The 22,449-nt window shown below is 54.5% G+C and overlaps 2 protein-coding genes across 2 annotated transcripts; both read left to right on the top strand.

Moving 5' to 3' along the window:
- The first annotated feature begins 1,373 nt into the window (after window positions 1–1,373).
- Window positions 1,374–12,374, top strand: LOC139176056 (interferon regulatory factor 4-like). The gene is made up of 8 exons (XM_070801464.1): window positions 1,374–1,841; window positions 7,459–7,648; window positions 7,944–8,044; window positions 8,872–8,968; window positions 9,088–9,153; window positions 9,913–10,284; window positions 10,748–10,866; window positions 11,100–12,374. The coding sequence occupies exons 1-8, from the start codon at window positions 1,413–1,415 to the stop codon at window positions 11,208–11,210; spliced, it is 1,485 nt and encodes a 494-aa protein (XP_070657565.1). The 5' UTR covers window positions 1,374–1,412; the 3' UTR covers window positions 11,211–12,374.
- Window positions 11,220–15,407, top strand: FOXS1 (forkhead box S1). The gene has a single exon (XM_019972228.2). The coding sequence runs from the start codon at window positions 14,154–14,156 to the stop codon at window positions 15,144–15,146; it is 993 nt and encodes a 330-aa protein (XP_019827787.2). The 5' UTR covers window positions 11,220–14,153; the 3' UTR covers window positions 15,147–15,407.
- The last annotated feature ends 7,042 nt before the right edge of the window (window positions 15,408–22,449 follow it).

Raw genomic sequence — 22,449 nt, 5'->3', positions numbered from 1 at the left:
GAGACTCCTGTTTAGATTCAAGTATTACTCTTGTATTTAACCATCTGAAATTCTCTGTGCCGCTTTGGAGCCCTGCAGTTCCGAGTTTGAATCCTGGCTGTGACTGTAGAAAGGTCAGAACTGGGTGGCTGCTGCCATATGAGGACAGAGAGTGGGGAGCATGAGGAAAGCTCCCTGGCAGGTACACACGAGGAACAGTGCCCAGCCTCTGGTCAGTGCTGGCCCCCATCTTGCTCAGTGCTGGCTGCAGGGAGGGCTGGTTTCTCCCTCTCAGAGCCTCAGTTTACCCAGGTACACAGCCAGCGTGGAGCAGTCTGAGCTCCTTGACCTTTTTCATATCACAATCCCCCTTTGACAGTTTAATGAAAGATACGTGCGTGCTAAGTCACTTCGGTCATGTCTGACTTGGTGACCCTGTGGGCTGTAGCCTGCCAAGCTGCTCTGTCCATGGGATTCTACAAGCAAGAATACTGGAGTGGGTTGCTGTGCCCTCCTCCTCCAGGGGATCTTCCTGACCCAGGGATTGAACCCTTGTCTCTTACATCTCCTGCATTGGCAGGTGAATTCTTTACTACTAGCGCCACCCAGAAAAAATATAGAGATGAAAAAATTGCATATACTTCTGGTGGGGGTGGGGTGGGGTGGGGTGGGGGTGGGGTGGGGTGGGGTGGGGTGGGCGGTTGGTATCACAGACCCCACCAGGAATCTATATAAACTCCAGGTACAGCTGTTGGGAGGCCGTGTGGGACACTGTTGAGGCTCCTGGACTCGGGGGGCAGAGAGTCCCGGATTCAGATACTGGCTCCCCCAGGCACTAACTGGGTGACCTCAGTCTTCTAATGACAAAATCAGTAATTTTACACATCTCACATGCTGTTGAGACATGTGAGCAATTGAGACACTGCAGGAAAGCCAGACCAAGCAAGCATATCGGGGAGTGGTCAGAAGAAGGGGACTCCCAGTATTTAAGGAAATATTTCTCCATGGGTGGCTCATGGATCACCTGGATCAGAATCCCATGGGGGACTTGTTTAAAATTCACGTTCCCTGACTTCTTGCCCAGGAAATCTAATTCTGCAGGTCTAGGTTGGAGGCTGGAAGTGTGCATTTTAAACCAGTCTCTGCCTCCCAGTTTTGCCAGGAGTTAGTTTGGTAGGCACTATGCTTTTCCCACCTCTTCAGTCCTGGTCCTGGAAAGAGACTAAGTTTCCCGGAGGCTGTGAAGAAAGGAAAACAGGTGCAGGGATGGAGCAAGGGACACCCTGGGTGCCCGCGGCCCCCCCCCCCAGCCCCCCGCCCCCCGCCCCCGTCCGGCTCCAGGGACCGGTAGAACCCGGGGCTACTCCACCCTCTACCCTCCAGTGGGTCTTGGCTTCCCACGGCACTTCAGGCTGCCCGCTGTGTAAGGACTGATGCCCTCCAGGCCAGGCGATACAGGGTGGGGCGAAAGGGCCTCCAGGGAGCAGAAAGGAAAGCGAAACTTCCCACACAGACTTTCGCTTTCGCCGCCTCCGCGCTGTCCAGGTGGCCCTGGAGCGCGATCCCCTGTCGCCCTGGGATTCGGTCACCCGCACGCCCCAGACCTGATCCCCGGAGCACTGCGTTCCCCTATGGCCGGCGACCCCTGGCGGAGGGACGAAGGGAAGGTCTCCGACAGCCGGCGACCCATGGCGGGGGCCGGGGGTCCCCTGCGCCTCCGAGAATGGCTGGTGGCGCAGATCGAGAGCGGGCGCTATGCGGGGCTGCGCTGGGAGGACGCAGGCAAGACCCTCTTCCGCATCCCCTGGAAGCACGCAGCCAAGCAGGGTTACCAGGTGCGGCAGGACGCTGCGCTCTTCAGGGTAAGGGAGTGGGGGCGGGGGTCCCAGGTTTGGTTCCCGGAGGGCTCTGTATGCACACGGTCCCAGCGCCTGGAGCGACCTGATGCGCTGCCACCTCCGGCCACTCGTTCAGCCCTTAACCTCGGCTGTCTCTAGGTTGATGATAATGTTTTCTACATATGGGAGACCCTCCCCTGGGTGCCTGCTATGTCGCTTCAGTGTGTCCAGCTCTTCAGTGTTGTCACCCCATGGACTGTAGCCCACCAGGCCCCTCTGTCCATGGGATTCTCCAGGCAAGAATACTGGAGTGGGCTGTCATGCCGTCCTCCAGGGGATCTTCCCAGACCCAGGGATCAATGCAGGAGTCTCTTATGTCTCCTGCATTGACAGGAGGGTTCTCTACCACTAGCACCACCTGGGAAGCCCACCCTCTTAAAAGAGCATTAGCCAAGCGCTGCATGACTTGCACCATCCTCACCCGCTAGGGTACTTCACCCTCTTCCTGGGGAAATTAGATACCACTGCCATGGGTGGAAATTCCCTCCACTTCCCACCCCTAAACTGTTAACCCCAGCAACTTTGGGACATTTTCTGTGCTTCCCAAGCCCAGCCCTTCTCAGGGACCTCCTCCAGGAATGCCTTATCTTTCTTCAGTCACCATTAACTTCCTCCAAACTGTCTCTTTCCCATCAAGGTTTTAACTCGAATCTCTTCCATGAGCAATAAGCAAACAGCCACATCCCAGACCACTGCCACCATCCCAAACACCAAGCTACCTCCAGCTCCTGCTTCTCTGGTCTCCCCTCTACTTTCACAGAGTGTAAAGCATCTAGAAAGGGCCTTCTGATCATCAACGCCCTCACTTATAACCCCTCAGCTCCTCTTCTCCCCACAGCCTGGCTTCTCTTTCTCCTGCTGATGTCTCTAATTGTCTCTAAGAATGCCATTGCTATCATCTTCTTAGACACCCCCCCCCCTCAGTTGGTCTGCATCTAGTGGCCCCCTTCTCCTCCTTGAAACAGTCTCCCTTGGTTCCCAGAATCTCTGTGTGCCCACTCCACTCCAACCCTGACCTGTTCTCCTCCTGCCTTCCGGGCCCCTGCTTCTCAGCCTCCATCCCCTCTCCTGCTCTTTCGGTGTTCGCAGCACTCCCTCCTGGGCCTCCCTCCTGGTGTCCCACTCTCCTTACACAGCCTCAGGATGGAGCCCAGTGTTTCCCAGCCTCCCCTCCAAGCCCCAAGCCTGCTAGTCTAGCACTCCCAGATCTCTCAAACTCAGCACCTCCTCGGTACCACACTTGTCAGCTCCCCGCTGCGAAATTACTTTTCAAAATGGGAGATAGCATCACCCGCCACCCAGACTGCAGAGCCAGGCACCTGAACCCTGGCTGCTCCCCTCTTTTCCAATCTCATTCTAACCCATCACCAAGGTGTTTGGCTCTTCCTGCAGAACCGCTCTTTCAGCCATCTACTTGGATCCATTCCCACCATCTCTCACCAGGACAACTGAGTGCCCTGCTTTCCCGTCCCTTGGCTCTCCCCTCTGTCCTCCAGAGGGATCACTCTAAATGTAAATGTTGCCTCTGCACTCCCCTCCTCAGATTCCTTCCATGGCTCCCTGTTGCTCCTGTAATTAAGTCCCAACTCCTTACCAGGACCTCAAAGCCCTGCACGAACTGCTCCTCTCTGGCCTCTGTCCATCTCTCCCCACTCCCTCCCCAACTTCAGACCCAGCCAGATAGTTCTTTCACTTTCCAAATGGTTCCTGTGTCTCTCACTGGGAGACCTTTGTACATTCCGTTCCCCCTGCCTGGAACACCCTCTCCACCTTTACCGGCCAACTCCCATCATGCTCAGCATAAACATCCCCTACTGAAGACAAGCCTCCCCTGATGTATTCATTTGTTTAAAGCATTGAGGAAGCTCTGATCCCAAGTCAGCCCTGATCCCTTCTGTTTCCTCCATTGAACAACTTTCCCTATGAATTACAAGTGCCTTGTATGACTCTGCCTCCTCCAGCTGCCCATGGGTTGTGACCCTGAGCGCAGTGCCCGGCTCACAGAAGGAACTCATTGAGTGTCGAACAGGTGGTTACCTGGCCTGTACCTTAAGGCTGTGTGCTGTTCAGAAGTGGGAGATTCTGTGGACTAGCCCTTCCTGTCCCTCTTTGGGGGTGCTTTGATCTATCCTTCAACCCACTAGTGACACACACATGTGACCCCCTGGCTTCACGCCCTCCCGGTACCTCAAAGCCCACAGGATAATGCTTGGCCTTCATAATCCAGCTTCAGTCTGTCTTCTTCCTTAATTCCTCTTTCTCTTTCCCCCAACACATGCAGTAGATCCTCTTTCTTCACAGATAGCATATTGAAAAATTCTCTTACTTGCTGAAATTATGTGTAATCCCCTGATTGATATTCAAGGTACTTTTGCAGTCATTCACAGAATGAAAAAAAAACAAAAAACTGGGTCACCAGTATGCACATTTCCAGCAGAAGCTGAACAAGGTGACAACCCTAGTTTCAGCTCTTCTACTGTCCTTTCACAGGTATTCTTTCACAGACAATCTTTAGTACCACATTTTTGATACTTTTTGTGCTTTCTCTTGGTGATTTCACTGTCTAAAATGACCCCCAAGCCCACACAGTGCTGAAGCTTTGTTAGGACTCCTGAGCACAGGAAGGCTGTGATATGCCTTTTGGAGAAAATACCTGTATAAAGTAAGTTCCTTTCAGATGTTAGTTATAGTGGTGTTGGCCATAAGTTCACTGTTAATGAATCAACAGTTTATATTCAATAAGGTGTCTTTCAACAGAAATACACATAAAACAAGGTTATGTATTGACTAGTTGATAAACAGGATGTATTGACCAGTTGATGTACCAGAGGCTGACAAGGACTTAGCCTTGTATTTCCTTTAGGAGCGATAGTTCAGTGTTCCCTTACTCAGTGTTTCTGTAAATTTTAGGAAACACAAGTACCATGAGTAATGAGAATCAACTGTATACACACCCTCACATACACACATCAGCTCGTCATACCAGGCTGCTCACTGTCCCCTGCGTGCTTCATGCCACGCTTTTGCTCAAGCTGTTACCCTGCCAGGAATATCACTTCACCTGGCAATTTCCTACTCATCCTTTAAGGCCAAATTCAGTCCATCCCACAAATATTTACTGAGCATCTCTTGTGTGCCAAGCACCACTCTGTGTGCTTGGGGGGGCACAGCAATGTTCCCAAAGATCCCTCTCTCAGCTTGGTGATAGCTCCCCGAGCCTCCAGCCCAGGTTACCTTTGAGTTAGAGCATCATGAATATTATGAACACGTTCTGCAGTAAACAAGTGCGGACTGTGTGCCAGCTGCTGTGCTAAGCATCTTACCCAGACCACTCAGCTTACACCTGCCACAACCACGTGAGATTAGGTATTATTAGCACAGTTTACGGACCGCAAAATCAAGCCTTAAAGGTCTCACCACTGGCAAGAGACACCAACATGGGAAGTGTGGCTTTTGTCTGGTGTCCCACTAAGCCTGGGATCTCCAAGAGCAATGACTGAGTGCGATTTATCGGTTAAATCACCCCCCACCCCCGTCCACCACTGATTCCTGAATGTGATCAATTTGAGCAAGACATCTCTTGTCTTCCCCTTTGACTTCTCTGCTCCACACTGGCCTTCCTTGAAATCCAGCTCACCCCCATGACCTTTGCCCTCGCTGTTCTTTCTACCTAGAACAGCCTTCCCCTAGTTCTTTGTCAGACTCCTTCCTTCTTTTCAATCAGGCTTCAGCCCAAATGCTGCTTCCTCCAAGAGGCCTTTTCTGATAACCCTCTCTAAAGCAGTCCCTCCTATTTTTTATTTATTTAGTCCCTCTACCATAACAGTCAGGCTTCCCAAGTGCCAAGTTGGAGACAGAGGTTCAGTCCCTGAGTCAGGAAGATCCTCTGGAGAAGGAAATGGCAATCCACTCTAGTATTCTTGCCTGGGGAGTCTCATAGACAGAGGAGCCTGGTGGGCTACAGTGCGCAAGAGTCAGACACGACTGAGCCACTGAACAGCAAACAACAACCATAACAGTCATTCTAATGTGTTTAATGAGTATCTTTGATTTATATGTGTTCTTGCAAAGTGGGCATTGCTGTTTGGTGTGTGTCCTTATGTACATCATCTTGTGTTGTAGGTCTCATTCTGTATCTTACTTTGATTTCAAGTACTTTGGGTCAGCTTTGGGTCAGCTCTGAAGATCCATTCTTGTTCTCTGTCCATCTAATTTGTTCCTAGATGTTGTACAGACTCTACAGTGGGTATCTATTACACACACACACACACACACACACACACCCATCTACTTCCCCAGGGATGGACACAAATTTGCTTTCTGAACCACAAATAACTCTGCAGTGAATCTGGTCCCCTCATGAGCTTCTGTGAGAATTCCTTGAGAACTGAAATTTCTGGTCACAGGCTATGCTTTTACTTAACTGGACTAGGCATGCCTGAGTACCCTCCAGAAACTCTGCCCCCATTCCACTAACAGTGTCCACATCCCAACCAACTCCTGGCTTAGCCAACTGGCTAAATTTTGTAAGCTTACAGGTGATATCTCATACTTTTATCTGCACTTCTGTGGCACTAATGAGTCACAACATCTCCTACGCTCGTGGGCTACTGGTTTCCTCTTCTGTAAACCACTCATTGGTGTTCTTTGATAAGATTTTTTTTTTCTTTTGGGGTTGTTCTCTGTTTCTTCTTGATTTGCAGGAGTTCCCATATGTTCTAGATCTTATCCCCTTGCTGATTCAGACTTTGCAAATTTTTTGCCTTATGGTTCATGCCCTCAAAATTTTGTTTATGAAACATTATCTGCCCCCTAGAAGATTTCTTCCTACATAATCTCCTATTAGGTTTATGGTTTCACCTTACTTTTGTTTTTTTGGTCATCTGGAGTCCACTTTGTATGGTGCAGTAGGTGCAGATTTTATTTATGGCTCTCCAGGTAGCAGGTCCAGAGAAGGCAATGGCACCCCACTCCAGTACTCTTGCCTGGAAAATCCCATGGATGAAGGAGCCTGGTGGGCTTCAGTCCATGGGGTCGCTAAGAGTCGGACACGACTGAGCAACTTCACTTTCACTTTTCACTTTCATGCATTGGAGAAGGAAATGGCAACCCACTCCAGTGTTCTTGCCTGGAGAATCCCAGAGATGGGGGAGCCTGGTGGGCTGCCATCTATGGGGTGGCAGAGAGTCAGACACGACTGAAGCGACTTAGCAGCAGCAGCAGCAGCTAGCAGATCACTGCCATCATTTTTTGTCCCATTGTATTATTTTTTTATTTCTCACAATCCATAATTTGGAATATAATTATTTCTTTTCAGCTGTTTGCAGCTGCCTTCTCCCATTAGACTTGCATTCCTTGAGAACAGGGATGTCTGTCTTGCTCCCCCTTCAGTCTATAATTTGAGCTTGCTCAAGGAGCAGGAGCTCAAGAAATAAATGTTGGATGGAGGGAGGGAGGAACAGAGGAGCCTAGGGGCAGAGAAAGAGACAGAAGGGTGGAGCCAAGGCAGTCCTCATCCCTTTGCATGGCACCAGCCCTGTCTCCCAGGTCATTCCTCCCCTATTCCCCTGCTTATCCTCAGGCCTGGGCCATATACAAGGGCAAGTACCTAGAGGGCATTGACAAGGAGGATCCCTCTACCTGGAAGACACGGCTCCGCTGTGCCCTCAACAAGAGTGCTGACTTCTGTGAAGTACCTGAGCGCAGCCAGCTGGACATCTCCAACCCCTACAAGGTCTACCGGCTCCTGTCTGATGGTGCCCACGACCCAGGTACCATACTGCCCCCTGGAGGTAGAAGCTTAGAATGGCTCTCTAGGCAATAAGGACTCCACCTTGCCCATCTGTAAAATGGGAAAGAGTGAACTTACTGAGCTTAAAATCATGGGCTGGTAAACACAGAAGGATGCTTACAGTTTACCTCCCCATTCCAAAAGGAGGAAACTGAGGCCCAGAGAGAGGCGGGCCTTGCCTGAGATCATGCAGTGAGCTGGGATCATCTCAGACAAGGTTGAAGGGATTCACCTTGGGGCCCAGGAAACCACAGACTATTTCTTGTGCCATCCAGTTACCAGGGCTTGTGCTCCCGGTAAAGAGGAGGGCATTCTTCAGAGCCAGCAGAAGCCCCCTGGAGGAGTGACAGAGCCAGCCTGCAGGACCGAAGAGCAGGTCAGTGTGTCCTTCTAGCCCCTGCAGCCTTGCCGACCCAGTCACCTCGCACCCGTGCCACCCCCGCTACAATCTCCAGTGCATCACCTCATCCTCTCCATCAGGTCTTGGCCATCGTTGTCCCCATCCCTCCATCAGCTCTGCTTCCTGCCTCTACTCCATCTCTGCTATCACTTTCAGTTCCTTCCTTCTATTCTCCTTAACTCCACCATCTCTGTCCCATTGTCTCCATCACCTTCACCTCCATCCCTCATGTGCATCAATCCTATTTTCTCCCATTTCACCGCCTCTCCCCTGTTATCACTGGGTCTATCAGTATGTCCCCACTCATGCCACCAAATCTAGTTCCCTTGTATTCCCTTCACCTTCATCACTTCTAGCTCTCTATCATCTCCCATCATCTCTGTCTCCATCACTGTCTGCATCAGTCTTACTCCACCCGACACATCTCCTCCTTCACTTATGGTCCATTGCTCCATCCCATCACCCCATTAGCCTGGTTCATCCCACTGTCCCCAGTGCCCCATTCCATCCATCGCTCTGTGCCCCCCATCTCTGTCACTCCATCTCCTAATTCACTCCTAGCACTTCTCTCCCTACCACAATGAATTTCATCTCTGACCCCATTATCTCCAAAAACCTCATCAACTCTCTTTACCTCTGTGGGGAAAAAGAGTCTTCAGCTCTGAAACCTCAAAGTCCCTATTAACCCCAGCTGCCCTCCATTCTGCCCAGACCTCCATCTGCCCCAGTGCAGACTGTCTGGGAACTCCTGTGGCCCACAGGTCTTATCTCCTACCCTTACCACCCTTCCTCCCAATGCTCAGGATGGATCCGGATTAGTCACAGAGGATAAAGACAAGGAGCAGCCCTCCAGGCTAGCCCAGCAGAACTTCCTGCTCCCAAGCCCTTTGGCTGACCACAGTAAGGACTGGGTCTCCTCACCCAACCCTGCCCCCTCCCTGGCCTCTTCTGTGACCTTGATATAGGGGTAAAGGCACCCAGGGTGAGACAATGCCTTATTGCTTCCTCTCTTTCCCCAGGCTACCAGGCACAGAATCCCGTCCACCCCTGGAGCCCTTTGCCGTCTGAGGATTTCAGCAACCCTGGTAAGGAACTGGAAGGCCCTCTCCTCTGACCACTGTGCAGAACTGAGGAGGGCCTAGGATTGAAGCCAAATAGCCTCTGTCTCCCACCCAAAACACCCATGCAGACTCCAGATAACAAGAGCGAACATTTGTTGAGGGCTTAGCTTATGCCAGGCATCCTTCTAAGTCTCCCCACAGCCCTGTAAGATAGATACTGCCATTCCTGGCATTTTACAGATGCAGAAGCCAGACACAGAGATTAAGAACCCTGCCCAAGGCCACACAGTAACCTTGGGAAAGTTACTAAGACGCCACAGTTCCTAAGTGGCAGTGAGAGATTAGAATCCAAGGGCCTGGCTGCAGCGCCCACAGCCCTAACCACTGAGCATACTGCTAACTGGAGCCTGCTGTTTTGTTGTTGTTGCTATTATTATTATTTCTTCCAGCACTAAAATCCTTGCTGGGAAGAAGCTCCTAGAATTCCAAAAACTGGGGCTAGGAGGGCAGCAGTATCATGCCTCCATTGTACTGATGGCTCCAAACTCTGATTTTGAAGCTCAACTACCAGTTCCATCCTGGTAGTTCCAAGTATGTATCCGTTGAAAGTAGTTATACTGGAAGCTGTAATTATATACTACCACCACCACTACTGCTAGAATTATTATCACTTAACGGGAGAGAGTGTCAAAAATTCCTGAGGTGGGGGCCGGGAGGACCGCTGGGTCCCCTGCCCGGTTGTGTGGATGGAGAGGGAGCCAGCGCCCGCTCCCTTTCCCGCAGATTGCTGGCTGCACGTGCGCCTCTTCTACCGCGCAGAGCTGGTGCGCGAAGCCACAGCGCTGGCGGCTGAGGGCTGCAGCCTGAGCCCGCGCGCGGCCACCGCGGCCGCCGAGCGACTCCTGGGGCCGCCGCCGAGGGTCGCGCAGGTTCGCTTCCCGGAGCCGCCGGCCAGCGCCCACGTGCTGCGGCGCCTGCTGCCCCACCTGGAGCGCGGCGTGCTGCTGTGGGTGGCGCCCGAGGGCGTCTTCGCCAAGCGCCTCTGCCAGGGCCGCGTGTACTGGCGCGGCCCGCTTGCCCCGCACCGCGCGCAGCCCAACAAACTGGAGCGCGAGCGCACCTGCCAGCTGCTCGACACGCGCCGCTTCCTCGCGGGTAAGAGCGCGACAACCGGCCCATGGGTTTGAGAATTCTGGGCCTGGGATGGGCCTGGAAACAAAGGACATGACCCAGAAACACCGGGAGTGGGAACGAATACGGACATGAGCCTGTAGGAGGTGGAGGTGTAGGCTTGTGGCGGACTTGGGACGCTGGGTGTGGGACAGAAGCCTAGGACTTGGGCACGTGTTGTCTTAGGGCATTAAGCATAAGGTGGGCATTGGGGCACTGGGCACAAGATAGGCGTAGGTGAGTGGCAGTGGGCATGATAGTGAGCCTAGGGCACAAGGCACAGGGCCTGAGAATTAGAAGTGAGACATGAGACAGGCATAGGGATGTGGAAGTGGGCCTGGGCACGTGGGGGATGTGGATTTACAGGACATGGTCAGGGGATATGAGCACAAAGTGGGCACCAGATGGGATCCCCCGACCCCAGACCCCACCATCTTGGTGCCCATAGAACTGCGAGCCCACCTACAAGATGGTTGCCCGGAGCCCGAATACCAGATCCGGCTGTGCTTTGGTGAGGAGTACCCGGGGCCCCCGGACCAGCCCGAGGAGCGGCTCATTATGGCCCATGTGAGTCACTTTCCGCTCCATCGGAGAACCACCCCCCACCCAGCCCCTCTAAATAGCCTCTCACTGCTCCCTCCAGTCCCAGCTCTACCCCTGACCTGCCATATGACCTCTGATCTGGAAGACCTCCTGTGTGAAAATGCACGTGGAAATGGGTTGTCACTCCCCGCCCCCCAACAAAGTGGGTGGGTAAGGAGAAGGTTGGCTCATTCCTCCACCTCACTCCCACCCCGCAGGTGGAGCCAGTCTTCGCCAGGGAGCTCCTCCTGCACTCGAAGATCCACGGCCAGGTGCCCGGGTGGCAGGTTCCCAGCCTAGCATCCCTGACAGCATCAATCACCTGCTGACACAGCTGAGTCAGCCCTAAGCGGCTTCTTCCTCCTACCATACCCACTAAAGCAACTCCCCACAGGGTATAGATCCCACCCTAGTCCTGCACCAACTGAGCCAGGGGATTTAAGATAGGTTGGGACAATGGGAGCCGGTCACCACCTTCAACCACTCAGCCACCAAGCTGGAGCCTGGGAATCAGGCGCAGAGATAGACAGCTGGACCTGAGGCATCAGGCTTGGAAATCAAACTCAATCTTGAGGCTCCAGAAATAACAATTAGGACAGAAACAAGGCTTGATCTTTTTGTTAAGAGTCAGACATGCCTACACTGGTTTACCTAAAAGTGAAAAGTGAAAGTGAAGTCGCTCAGTCGTGTCCAACTCTTTGGGACCCCATGGACTGTTGCCTACCAGGCTCCTCTGTCCATGGGATTTTCCAGGCAAGAATACTGGAGTGGGTTGCCATTTCCTTCTCCAGGAGATCTTCCCAACCTAGGGATTGAACCCGGGTCTCCTGCATTGTAAGCAGACGCTTTACCATCTGAGCCACCAGGGAAGTACCTAAAGTGGACTCTAACTGCACTTGATCCATTATAAAGTTTGCTTAAAGCTGAGTTTACTGGGAGTTCCCTGGTGCTCCAGTGGTTAGAACTCTGCACTTCCACTGCTGGGGGCCCAGGTTGGAGGGATCCCTTGTGGGGGAACTAAGATCTTGCAAGCCCCACAGCCTGGCCAAAAAAAAGGAGCAGGGGCTGAGTTTACTAATAATTAGACCCTCGGTATGGTTTAGACTGAAGCCCAACCAGTAACAGAACTGTCCCACTTCTGAGGGGTTCTGAGTTTCCAGACCCTCCTTCCACCTGCCACAAGTCTCTCTTCTTTGGAGGGGGTAAGAAGTAGTGGGGGTCGGGGCTCCCAAAACAGAGGACTTGACCTGAACCTGGGGCTTTGAATGCTAACCACTAGACCGCCACCTGTAGATACTGACTTTGGAGAAACCGAGGCAGGCCTAGGATAGGAACCTAAGTGGGTGCCAGGAGTCCATCCCATCCCCAAGCCCCACCAATTTTTGCAAAATGTGAGTTGTAGGGAGTCCTTGAGAATGGTGGAGGGAGGGAACCCCCTCCACCATGAAGGCAGTGACCCTGCCTTGTCAGTAAAGTCACTGTTTTCTACCCCAGATATCAGACCTTTTACCTTTTCTGATTTCTGACTTTATTTATAGGAGTTCCCCTACAGATGGCAATGTAATAAATTTTTCAGTGATATATAAATAAGCCACTTTTACAGAGGAGAAACTGTGTGACTCCGCAAAGGACAGAAGTCAGTCAAATCACTGTTTTTAAAATTCATTCAACAAATGTTTATTGAGCACCTACTCCATTTCAGGCAAATGCTGCACACTGGGGATAGAGCAAACCATGGTCCCTATTCCCTTGGGGGTCACAAACCTGTTTTCCAGTGGTGGCCTGGTAACTGTCCTCTACCCCTGCCCCTCACAGAAGGAGTAGTATATTAAGGAGTTCCAGACTTCTGAGTTGAAATCACAGCTTTGGTCTCTCACTAGGTGTCAGGCAAGTCACTTAACTTCTCTGAGCCTCAGATTCCTCATCTACTCAAAAGAACCTATGAGGGCCTCTGGAGCAGAGTTGGTCTGAGAAGTAATTGTCGAGAGGGGAGGGGAGCTGGCCTGGCATGTCAGTGGCGCACAGGAGGTGCCGGCTGACTTGGTTGCTTGGGGCTGGGAGAGCACGGTGGAGGTTGCTTCATCCTTCACAAGCCTTGACTGTCCTGGGCTTCACTGTACCCCCAGCCTAAGGCTGCAGCTATCAGAGAAACTCAGCTCAAGGTGACAGTCCTTGTCATGCCCAAACCCTTACTCGGTGCCAGGCTCTAAAAGAGCACTGGATTCTGTGTAAGCTTTGCCACCGCCTGGACAACTGCAGAGTCATCAGCTCCATTTTAGAGATGGGAAACTGAGGCTCTGCCAGAGAATTGGTTGAGAGCCTCTTGGAAGGGGGATGTCTCTGGCCTGAGGTCTGTCCTCCCCATTCTAGTCACTAGAGGGCGCCAGCGCCCAGCAAGCCGAGTTTGGGCTGGCTCTCATGACCACCCCAGGTGCCCACGTCTTGCAGACCCCAGTGCTAGAAGGGCAGGGAACAGTGTGACCCCGAGTGCTCTGCACTTCGGGGAGGAGAAAGAGAATCACGGGCCTGGGAAGAGGAGGAAAGGAGAAAGAGGAAACCAGAGGTGGGGATTCAAGAGGCCCTGAGGCTCTTCTCACAAAGCTCCCTGTGCTTGAGCTCACAGATCCTACCTCTCCTCTCTCCTGAGAGTGTGTGTGTGTGTGTGTGTGTCTCCCTCATCCTATCTTTGTGGATTTCTTTCTTTCTCTTGTTCAGTGATTCTTTTTCTGTGCTCTGTGCACGTGCGCACGTGTATGGGGCTGGCTCTGTGTCTCCCCTTTTGCTGTCTACTTGCTGTCTCTTGTCTCTGCCTCTGTCTCCTGTGTGTTCCTGTCTCCCTATTATGTCCCCACCTCTCTTCGTCTCTGTCCTTCCTTTCTTCATTCTCTCTATCTCTGCCTTGATCTCTTTTTGTTTGTCTCTGTCTCGCCCAGTTGCACATCCCATCCGTCCTCAACCACCACCACCAGGCAGCACATGTGGGCTGAGGGTCTCAGTCCCTTCCCTCCCATGTCTCCTCACCCTGGGCAGCTGCTCACAGCTTCCCAATCCTGGCCTCTCCTGCCCGCCCCTCTTGGGCCTGGGGGGAGGGGAACGCGGGAGGAAGGGAGGGCAGCCTGGCGGGCCCACCCCTTTTTGCCTTTCCAGGCTGGGAGGCTGGGCCAGTGGGCCTTTTAACCAGCCTGGGCAGGCTGTGCCGGACACCAGCCCTGGACACCGTGCCTGGCCTCAGCGGTTCCGGCAGCCCGGCCAGCCCGGCCAGCCCGGCCAGCATGCAGCAGCCACCCCCACCCGGGCCCCTGGCCCCTGCGGCCGAGCCAACCAAGCCTCCTTACAGCTACATCGCCCTGATCGCCATGGCCATCCAGAACTCTCCAGGGCAGCGGGCCACACTCAGCGGCATCTACCGCTACATCATGGGCCGCTTCGCCTTCTACCGCCACAACCGGCCGGGATGGCAGAACAGTATCCGCCACAACCTGTCACTCAACGAATGCTTTGTCAAGGTGCCCCGCGATGACCGCAAGCCGGGCAAGGGCAGCTACTGGACGCTGGACCCCGACTGCCATGACATGTTTGAGCATGGCAGCTTTCTGCGCCGCCGCCGGCGCTTCACCCGACGGGCAGGTGCTGAGGGCACCAAGGGCCCCACCAAAGCGCGCCGTGGACCCCTCCGAGCCACCAGCCAGGACCCAGGAGCCCCTGACGTCGCAGCTAGCAGACAGTGCCCATTCCCGCCGGAGCCACTGGAACCCAAGGGCCTAAGCTGTGGGGGTCTGGTGGGGGCCTTGCCAGCCAGCATGTGCCCGGCCACCACCGATGCCAGGCCTCAGACACCCTCAGAGGCCAAGGAGATGCCCACTCCCAAGGCTGCAGGCCCAGGGGAGCTCCCTGTGGCCACCTCGTCTTCCTCGTGCCCTGCTTTTGGCTTTCCCACCAGCTTCTCTGAGGCTGAGGGGTTTAGCAAAGCCCCTGCACCCATCTTGACCCCCGAGGCCACCATCGGGAGCAGCTACCAGTGCCGGCTGCAGGCGCTGAATTTCTGCATGGGGACTGACCCAGGACTGGAGCACCTCTTGGCCTCAGCAGCCCCCTCCCCTGCACCATCCACCCCTCCAGCCTCCCTCCGGGCCCCGCTGCCCCTGCCAGCTGACCCCAAGGAACCCTGGGTTGCAGGCAGCTTCCCTGTCCAGGGAAGCTCCAGCTACCCACTGGGGCTGACCCCCTGCCTGTACCGGACGCCAGGAATGTTCTTCTTTGAGTGAAGGCCAGCCGGCCTCAGGCCGTCCCTGCATAGCCCCTGCCAACTACGCCCTCCAGGTTGAGCCTGACTCTGGGATCTGGGGAGCTCTCAAAGGATGCGGGCCTGGCAAGCTCACGACAGCTGGGACAGGAAGCCAAGATTGCAGCGGTGAACACTCAGCCAGCCCTAGGGCCTCTGGACAGACTTGGGGGTGAGGGGAAGCAGGGCCCCCTGGGGATTTACTCTGTGGCTCTCAGGGCCAATAAAGCCAGTGTGATGATGAGGGTCAGTCTGCTGGATGGTTGGCAGCTGAATACCAGGACGCCTGGTTCCATGTAGAGTGGGTGTGGTTGTGGGGTTGAATGGCAGGGGCAGGGGACCCCGGATATAAATGTCCCACATGAGGCTCTCTACTGCTGGGGACTTTCTCAGGGGGTTTCCCAGGAAGGCAGAGGAAAGGGGAGCAGGGAGTGGGAGAGAGAGAGAGGAGGGATGTAATCAGGAGAGATGCCCAGCAGGGTTGGGGCTGGGCGGCACTGAGTGGCTGACCCTCCAGCCCCAAAGTCTGTGACTTGGCTCCCTCATGATGAGCAGCCACAATACCTGTGACCATTTGTGGTCTTTATCCTGTCCTGGGCTCATATATATCTTCTCATATATATATATATATATATATATATATATATCTGTGTGGTACAGAATGTTATCCCCATTTTACAGTGGTGGAAACTTGAGGCTTAAAGAATTCGGGGCTCACTAGCTCTGGCTCCAAATGGAAAATGAGTGGCAGAGAAGAAATCCAAACCAGGTCTGTGTGGTTCTACCTGCCCCGCCCCCCCACAACCAATCCTAACTTGTAGTTTGAGTGAGGCTGCAGGGTGGCACATAGGGTGACCCCCCTCAGGGGGAGGGGGGCATTTTTTGAAGCCTGGCGTGCCAGGTCTAAAAAGCCACCCCTCACCCCTAACACAGACAGGGAGCCCAAGGCTCAAAAGGCAGGCACACTTCCCTTGTCTGGATTTCCCATGTGACTGGGAGACCTCCCTGAGCCAACAGCTCTCTGAAATCTCCTGGTGTCTCTTTAAGAAAATATTTCCCTCTTGGTGGGAGGGGGTGGCTATCCAGGGTACAGCTCAGAAAAGACTGAGCCCTGACCTTTGACCTTCTTCAGCTGCCCCCTTGGGTGGAAGCAGGAGAAGTGGGTATATTCATGTCCCCCATCAGAGGAACAGACTTAAGGACCTGAAACCTCTGTTCCCACACCCTCCAACACCAGGCTTGCTGAAGCAGATGCCTTTCTTCCGGGACCTCAGTCCCCCGTCTGGATCATGGGTGTAGGGAGAGAAGACAGGAGCCAAGGATTCTTTGCTGGAGGCTCTTGGGTCCCACAAAATGATACCCAAGAGGCTAGAGACCCCTTCATCAGGCAGGCAGCCCAGTTCCCTCCAGAAACCCCCCTCTCGGGCAGGCGGCCACGCTGGCTTCAGTCTCTGTGGCTCCCTCCTCCCTCGGCCAGTCCCCTGAGGCCTGGGAGGAAGCGAGCCCGGCTGGACGGCCCCGGCTGTCTGGTTCCCACAGACTCCAGAGCTGGGGTGGAGGGGGGACCTGCAGGGTAGGGGGCTCTGTGGGGCCACAAGGGGGTGGAAAAATGCCTGGCCAGTATGAGGACCCTCCCCACCATGTGTGCTGGGCCCCAGCCTGGAACCCATGGAGCAGCAGGGGGACGTCCTGTCCCGTTCGGGCGGCCTTGTGGCTGAAAGGGGACAGGATGGAGCCCCACGAGTGCAGGGCAGGGCGAGAAGAGGTTCACACCGCGGGGTGTGCCTGTGTGGGTCAGTATGACTCAGGGTGTATGTGTGAGAGAGAGGAGACAGAGAGATACTCAGAGACAGGGACAGATTCAGGGCGCGGGGGTCCTATCTCAGCTGGATCAGAGAAAGAGGCCGCTGCCGGGCGCTGTTCCCTGTGGTGCATTCCTGTGGAGACCTGGTGACCCCAGTCCCTTCCCAGCCTGTGTCCTGGAGCTAGTAGGAGGATGGGGAGGCCGGCCCAATGGGAGGAGAGCCCAAGCCTCGGCATCCTGCTCCACCCACCCCTGGAGGAGGTTTAGCATCTAACTGGGGTGGGGGCTTGGGGAGAAGAAACTGCACCCCTGCCCCCAATTTGTGGTAGGGGAACAGGCAAAGGGGTCAGCCACACCCAGAGCTGGGCAAGTCCCCTCCATGTCCCTCTCAGGTCCCCTCAAAGAGTCCAGAAGTGAAGATGGGCCCCTCAGCCCCAGTGCCTAAGCAGGACCCTGGGCTCAGAGCCTGCCTTGGACTTGCCATGTGAGCCTGGACCGGTGCCCATCTCTCTGGGCCCTGATTTCATTCCTCTTGCCCGGTGAGGGGGTTGCAGTCAGCAAGGCACAGCCTGACTCTTTGAACCCAAATCCCAGGGTGGGGCTGACCTGGGGGACAAACTGGAAGGGATGCCCTCCCAGAGGCGCTGGACCAGGAAGACCAGACACCATGGTCTCGCGTTACCCTCTGCCTGCCTGCTGCCCAGCCCGGGGACCCCACCCACTGGGCCTCCTGCCCTCACATACTTTCCGTGACCAACAGACACCCTCTGGCTCCTGTCTAGCCACCCCCACCTGACGGGAAGGACCATGCTCGGCAGAGACTTGGAATGCCTAAGCTGGGCCGACCCAGAGAAAGAACCTCAGCACAGATGGAGAGACCAAGGCCAGAGAAGGTAAGTGATGTGCCCAAGGCCACACAGCAGGGCAGGAGTACCCCTCTGCTGCCTTAACTGTATAGCTCTTAGGGGGACAGGAGCCTCTCCTGATTCTCCACACTGGAGGCTGGTCTGTGTCCAGGAGGGGCTCCCAACCTCCACTTCTTCTCCTCAGCAGGTCAGAGTGCAAAAGGGTGCTGAGTGGCCTTGTAGAGTCAGGCTAAATCAAATCTAAAACGGTAGAACCAGTGGTACTTCAGAATATTCCAGACTCAGATTCTTGGACTATCAGAGCTGAAAGGGCGTCTCCCGCCCCATTTCTGAATCCCCTCCACACCAGGCAGTGCGTATCACGTGGGGTGACTTCAGAGCTGGCCTCTTCCCACCCAAGTTTGGCAGCTCTGAAGGGCTGTCAGGAAGTTCTTCACCTGCTGGTCCTTTGGTCTCTGCTCTCTCTGCCTCCAGGGAGGCTGCCCCCACCCACAGGGCTGGGCCTTCCTCAGCTGCTTCTCCACCCTCCACATCTTATCTCCCCCTCGCCTCTCCACCCACCCGCTTCCTTCCCTGGTTTACAGCATTCCACTGCCCAGAGTTCCAGGCTCCTTCCCACACCCCAGACAGCGCCTGGGCCAGGGTGGGGAGACCCTCTCCCTTAGAGCGTGGGCCCTCTGGGGCCACCACAGTGATGAGGAGGACGGGGGAGGCTGTGTCGGCTAGCCTGGCATGTCCGCCTACTGGGAGTGTACAAACCCAAGAATCCAAGCCCCAGCCAAAACATCCCCTCCCATCACTCCTAAGAGGCCAGGCTGCCAGAGGCAGTAGGCATGGCAGCTAAGAGCAAGGGCTCTGGACCCCAGCTGTCTGGCTTCAGGTCCCAGTTTTCCTTTCCCAGCTGTGTGATCTTGAGCAAGTTGCTTCCCCTCTCTGGGTTTCCCTCATCTGAAAAATGTGGATTTACTAACAGTGCCAACCTCCATGGGATTCTTGCTAGGATTACATAAATTAATATTTGCAAAGTGCTTTGAACAGGGTCTGGCCCATGGAAACAGCATTGTATGTGTTTAAGCAAAATAAATACGTGGGTTCTGGGGCTTGTCTTCTTAACCTGGTTTACCCCCCAGGGGAGGCTCTAGCTCCTGTGGAGGTGGGGGGGGGGAGGTGTAGGGAGAGGAGAGATTGTTACAAGATGAAGCTTTGGAGTCAGTTCCTGGCGTCTTCACTTCCTTGCTGTGTGACCTTGAACAAGTAAGTAGAGTCACCTCTCTGAGTACTAGTTTCTTCATCTGTAAAATGGAGCAAGATTTCAATTCTCAAGGACTTGTATATGGGAAAATCTCATCTTGCACAATATGCGTACAATTCAGTCAACATGAATGAAACTGGACACCTGAAACTCACATTACATGGCCCGTCAACTAGCAGAACACGAAAGAGCCCCGCCGAAGGGCCCTGTACCCTCGGCCCAGGCCTCTCCGCCCCTTTCTCTGGCAAGACTGTCCCTGAAGGTCCAGACCCTGAGGTGCCGAATCCCCCGTTCCCACCCTGCTGGTAACTGGGTGGTGACTCAGGGAGGTAGCTGGTGGGGCTAAAGGAAGTGGTTCTGGGCTAAAAACAGACCAGAGGCTCATTTAGTCCCACAGTCAAAGTTCCCAAAGCCAGAACCCTGCCTTTGACCCCCGGAAAGGCTGCCTCCTCCAGACCACAGTCCTCAGGGTGCCCTGATCTCTCTGGGAGACCAAGAGGAGGCTGACTGTCCCGAGCGAGTTAAGGCAGCTGACTCCTCTAAGCCTTTGCACTCGCTGTTCCCTCCGCCTGAAGAGCTCACTCCCCATGGCTGACTTCTTAGCAGCCAGAGCCCAAATTGAATATCACTTCCTGGGAGAAGGCTCCCCTCACCGCTTGATTTGAATGGATGTCTCTAGATTTTTTCCCCCCATCTCTGCATCCCATGTGTTTCCTCCACCTGGCGCCTATTGTAATGTGGAATTATGCATCTCTTTGTGCACTCTTTCCTACATCTCTGCCTTAGTGTCATAAGCCTCTGGGGCCAGGGGTTGGGTCTGCTTTATCCACTTTATCCACTTCTCCACTGACTGGCATGTAACAGGCCCTCAATAAACGTGTGCTGAGGGGATATATGGATAAGTCCATTTGCCGTGGATTAAATCTCAGAGAATCCTCCAGGGGCTCCTGGTCAGACCCAGAGGCCAAGCTCTCAAAGGCCTGTATGATCTGGCTTTGGTTCCTCTTGCACTCTCTCCCACCCTCACTCCAAACAGGCTTTGCACTTGCTCGTCCTTCTGCCTGGCCCAGTCTTCCACGAACACCCACAGGACTCACTCCCTGACCACCACGTCCCCCATCCACCCCACCAACTCATTTTAAGTTCGTTATTGCTGCCCAGTGTCTATCCCCCAAGAAGGAAGTTCCATGAGGCCAGGAGTTTTTGTCTATTGGTTGCTTGTCCTCTACACCTGGAATAGTGTCCAGAACAGAGTAGGGACTGGAGAGCGTTGTGGAACACACGTCAACTCAGCAGCCTGGCCAGGTGCTTGATCTGTACATCTCAGGTCACTTTTGCTTTGACCCTGGGAGGCAGGTACTATCATCCCATTTTACAGACAGGAAACTGAGGCTCAGAGAGGGTGCACAGGTCCACGTGAACCCCATTCTGCCTGTCTGCAGCTCCCTCTTCCTATCCCCACAGTCCTTACAGCCCCCTCAAGCAGTCATACCCCAACCTTCCTCTGGCCTTTCCCTGCCTCCAGTCTCTCTCTCCCACTCAGTGATGTCCCGGACTGCAGCGATCCTTCTAAATCACAGATCTGATCTTGTCCCTCTTTCATTTGAAACCCTTCCATGGTTCCCTATGGCTGGGGTTCAGCCTGGCATTTGAGGCTCCTGCTAACTTCTCCAGACTTATTTCTTGCTTCCTCGTCTGCAAAAGCCCCTTGGGATGCTTCAAGACTAGCTTGTTCTCAGTTCCAAGTCTTTGGAGCTGCCCGGAACAACCCGCCTCACTCTGTCTGGAAAAGGCCTGCTCCGTGTTTGCTCTCAGCTTGGCTGTCACTCCCACTGGAGAGGAGAGATTGGAAGCAAGTGTCTTCTTCCACGCCCTTCTAGCTTCACTACAATCCCCAACCTCCCACCCCACAGGTTCCAGAGACTGTGAACTCCCCAAAGACCAAGGCCATGACTAATTCTTCTCCAGGCTCTGGCTTAAGGCCAGGCCCAGAAAAGGGTCTCAAGAAATAGCAGTGAAGCGATAGGATGTGTCTGAAGTCAGGCCACCTGCTGTGCATCCTCACCCTACTATGTACTGGCTGGGAACCCATGCACTTGTCCGTCAGCTCCTTGTGCCTCAGTTTCCTCATCCTTGAACTGCTGAAATACACACTCACAGGGTGGGATGAAGTGAATACACACTCACGGGGTGGGATGAAGTGACTGCACACGTGGGAATCACTTGGTATGGTGCCTGGTGCTCAGTAAATAACACCCATTAGAGTGAAGGAAGGAACAGGTGCGGGGGCAGCTGCACGAATGGATGCTTGGTCCAGGTGGGCACATCCCTTAGGACAGCCCTGGCCGCTCCACACCCTTTGGGCAACCCTGTCACTGGCTGAATCTTTTCCCACAGCTGCCCTGCTGGGTCCAAGGTGGCTGGTGGAATTCAAGGCCACTGGATGCCGACAGGAAAAGGCAGCGTCACCAGCCCTGGAGTAATCCAAACCAGATGTGGCCTCAGACCCATGGGGGTGGTCACTGTGGGCCTGGCCAAGGCCCAGAGGCAGGAAATAGTCTTGGAGAACGCTGCTCTCCGCTCCGCTCTCTGGGACCAGAGAGCTGGGACCAGTCGGGAGGAGCTGTCCTGTTGAGGGTGTTAACCCTTCAGAGTCCACGGTAGGGGGAGGGGTTTGCCTACGATGGTGTGCAGGAGCAACTGGTGGCCCTGGCCCCATGGGGCAACAGAGCTCCTTGCAGAGAAGATTATAGCATCAGCATCATGATGGGCACTGTGCAGGGGGAGCCCACAGCACAGGCAGTGGGATGGGCAGGGCACGCCAAGCAAGGGGCAGGGTCTGCTGCCGGGACTTGCAGAACCCCAGCCCCAGCCCCGAGCTTTGGGTCTGGCTCTGGCTCCACTCCCTCCATTAGGGCAGCTCTGAGGCTGCTGGGGATGGAGCGCTAGTGAAGGCCACGGGGCTGGATCCCAGCCTCAGACGGGCAGAGATTCAGTCCCACACCAAGGACTGCCACCCCAGCCTTCTCCTGGGTGTGCTCCGTGGCCCTGGGGGAGCAAAAGCTCTCTGAACCGCCCCCCTTCATTGTTTCCATATTGTCGAGTCCATATCCTTTACCTCCAGGGACCAGGGGAAACCTAAAGGAGGCACCCGATGAATCAGAAAGAGCTTTGTAAGGCGTGCTCCCTGGAGGGAATAGAGACAGGAGAGGCAGTGATCAGCCATGTTCCACGGCTCTGGGTGGGATTCCTTCTCAGGACACATTCATTCGCTGTGTGGCCTCAGACAGATCAGTTTCTCTGAACCTGTTTCCTCACCTGTGAAATATGGTGACTGAGCCCCCCTGTCCCATCTCTTGATTGT

This window comes from Bos indicus, chromosome 13, assembly GCF_029378745.1.
Source record: "Bos indicus isolate NIAB-ARS_2022 breed Sahiwal x Tharparkar chromosome 13, NIAB-ARS_B.indTharparkar_mat_pri_1.0, whole genome shotgun sequence".
NCBI classification, from domain to species: Eukaryota; Metazoa; Chordata; class Mammalia; order Artiodactyla; family Bovidae; genus Bos; species Bos indicus.
This window is presented reverse-complemented; position numbering and strand designations above follow the sequence as displayed.

Bases quoted from the DNA above. Each gene is read 5' to 3' on its own strand.
- LOC139176056 (XM_070801464.1), top strand. From the start codon at position 1,413: ATGCCCTCCAGGCCAGGCGATACAGGGTGGGGCGAAAGGGCCTCCAGG. The intron at 8,969-9,087 runs GTAAGGACTGGG...CTCTTTCCCCAG, and splicing joins AAGCCCTTTGGCTGACCACA to GCTACCAGGCACAGAATCCC. The intron at 9,154-9,912 runs GTAAGGAACTGG...CCTTTCCCGCAG, and splicing joins TGAGGATTTCAGCAACCCTG to ATTGCTGGCTGCACGTGCGC.
- FOXS1 (XM_019972228.2), top strand. From the start codon at position 14,154: ATGCAGCAGCCACCCCCACCCGGGCCCCTGGCCCCTGCGGCCGAGCCA.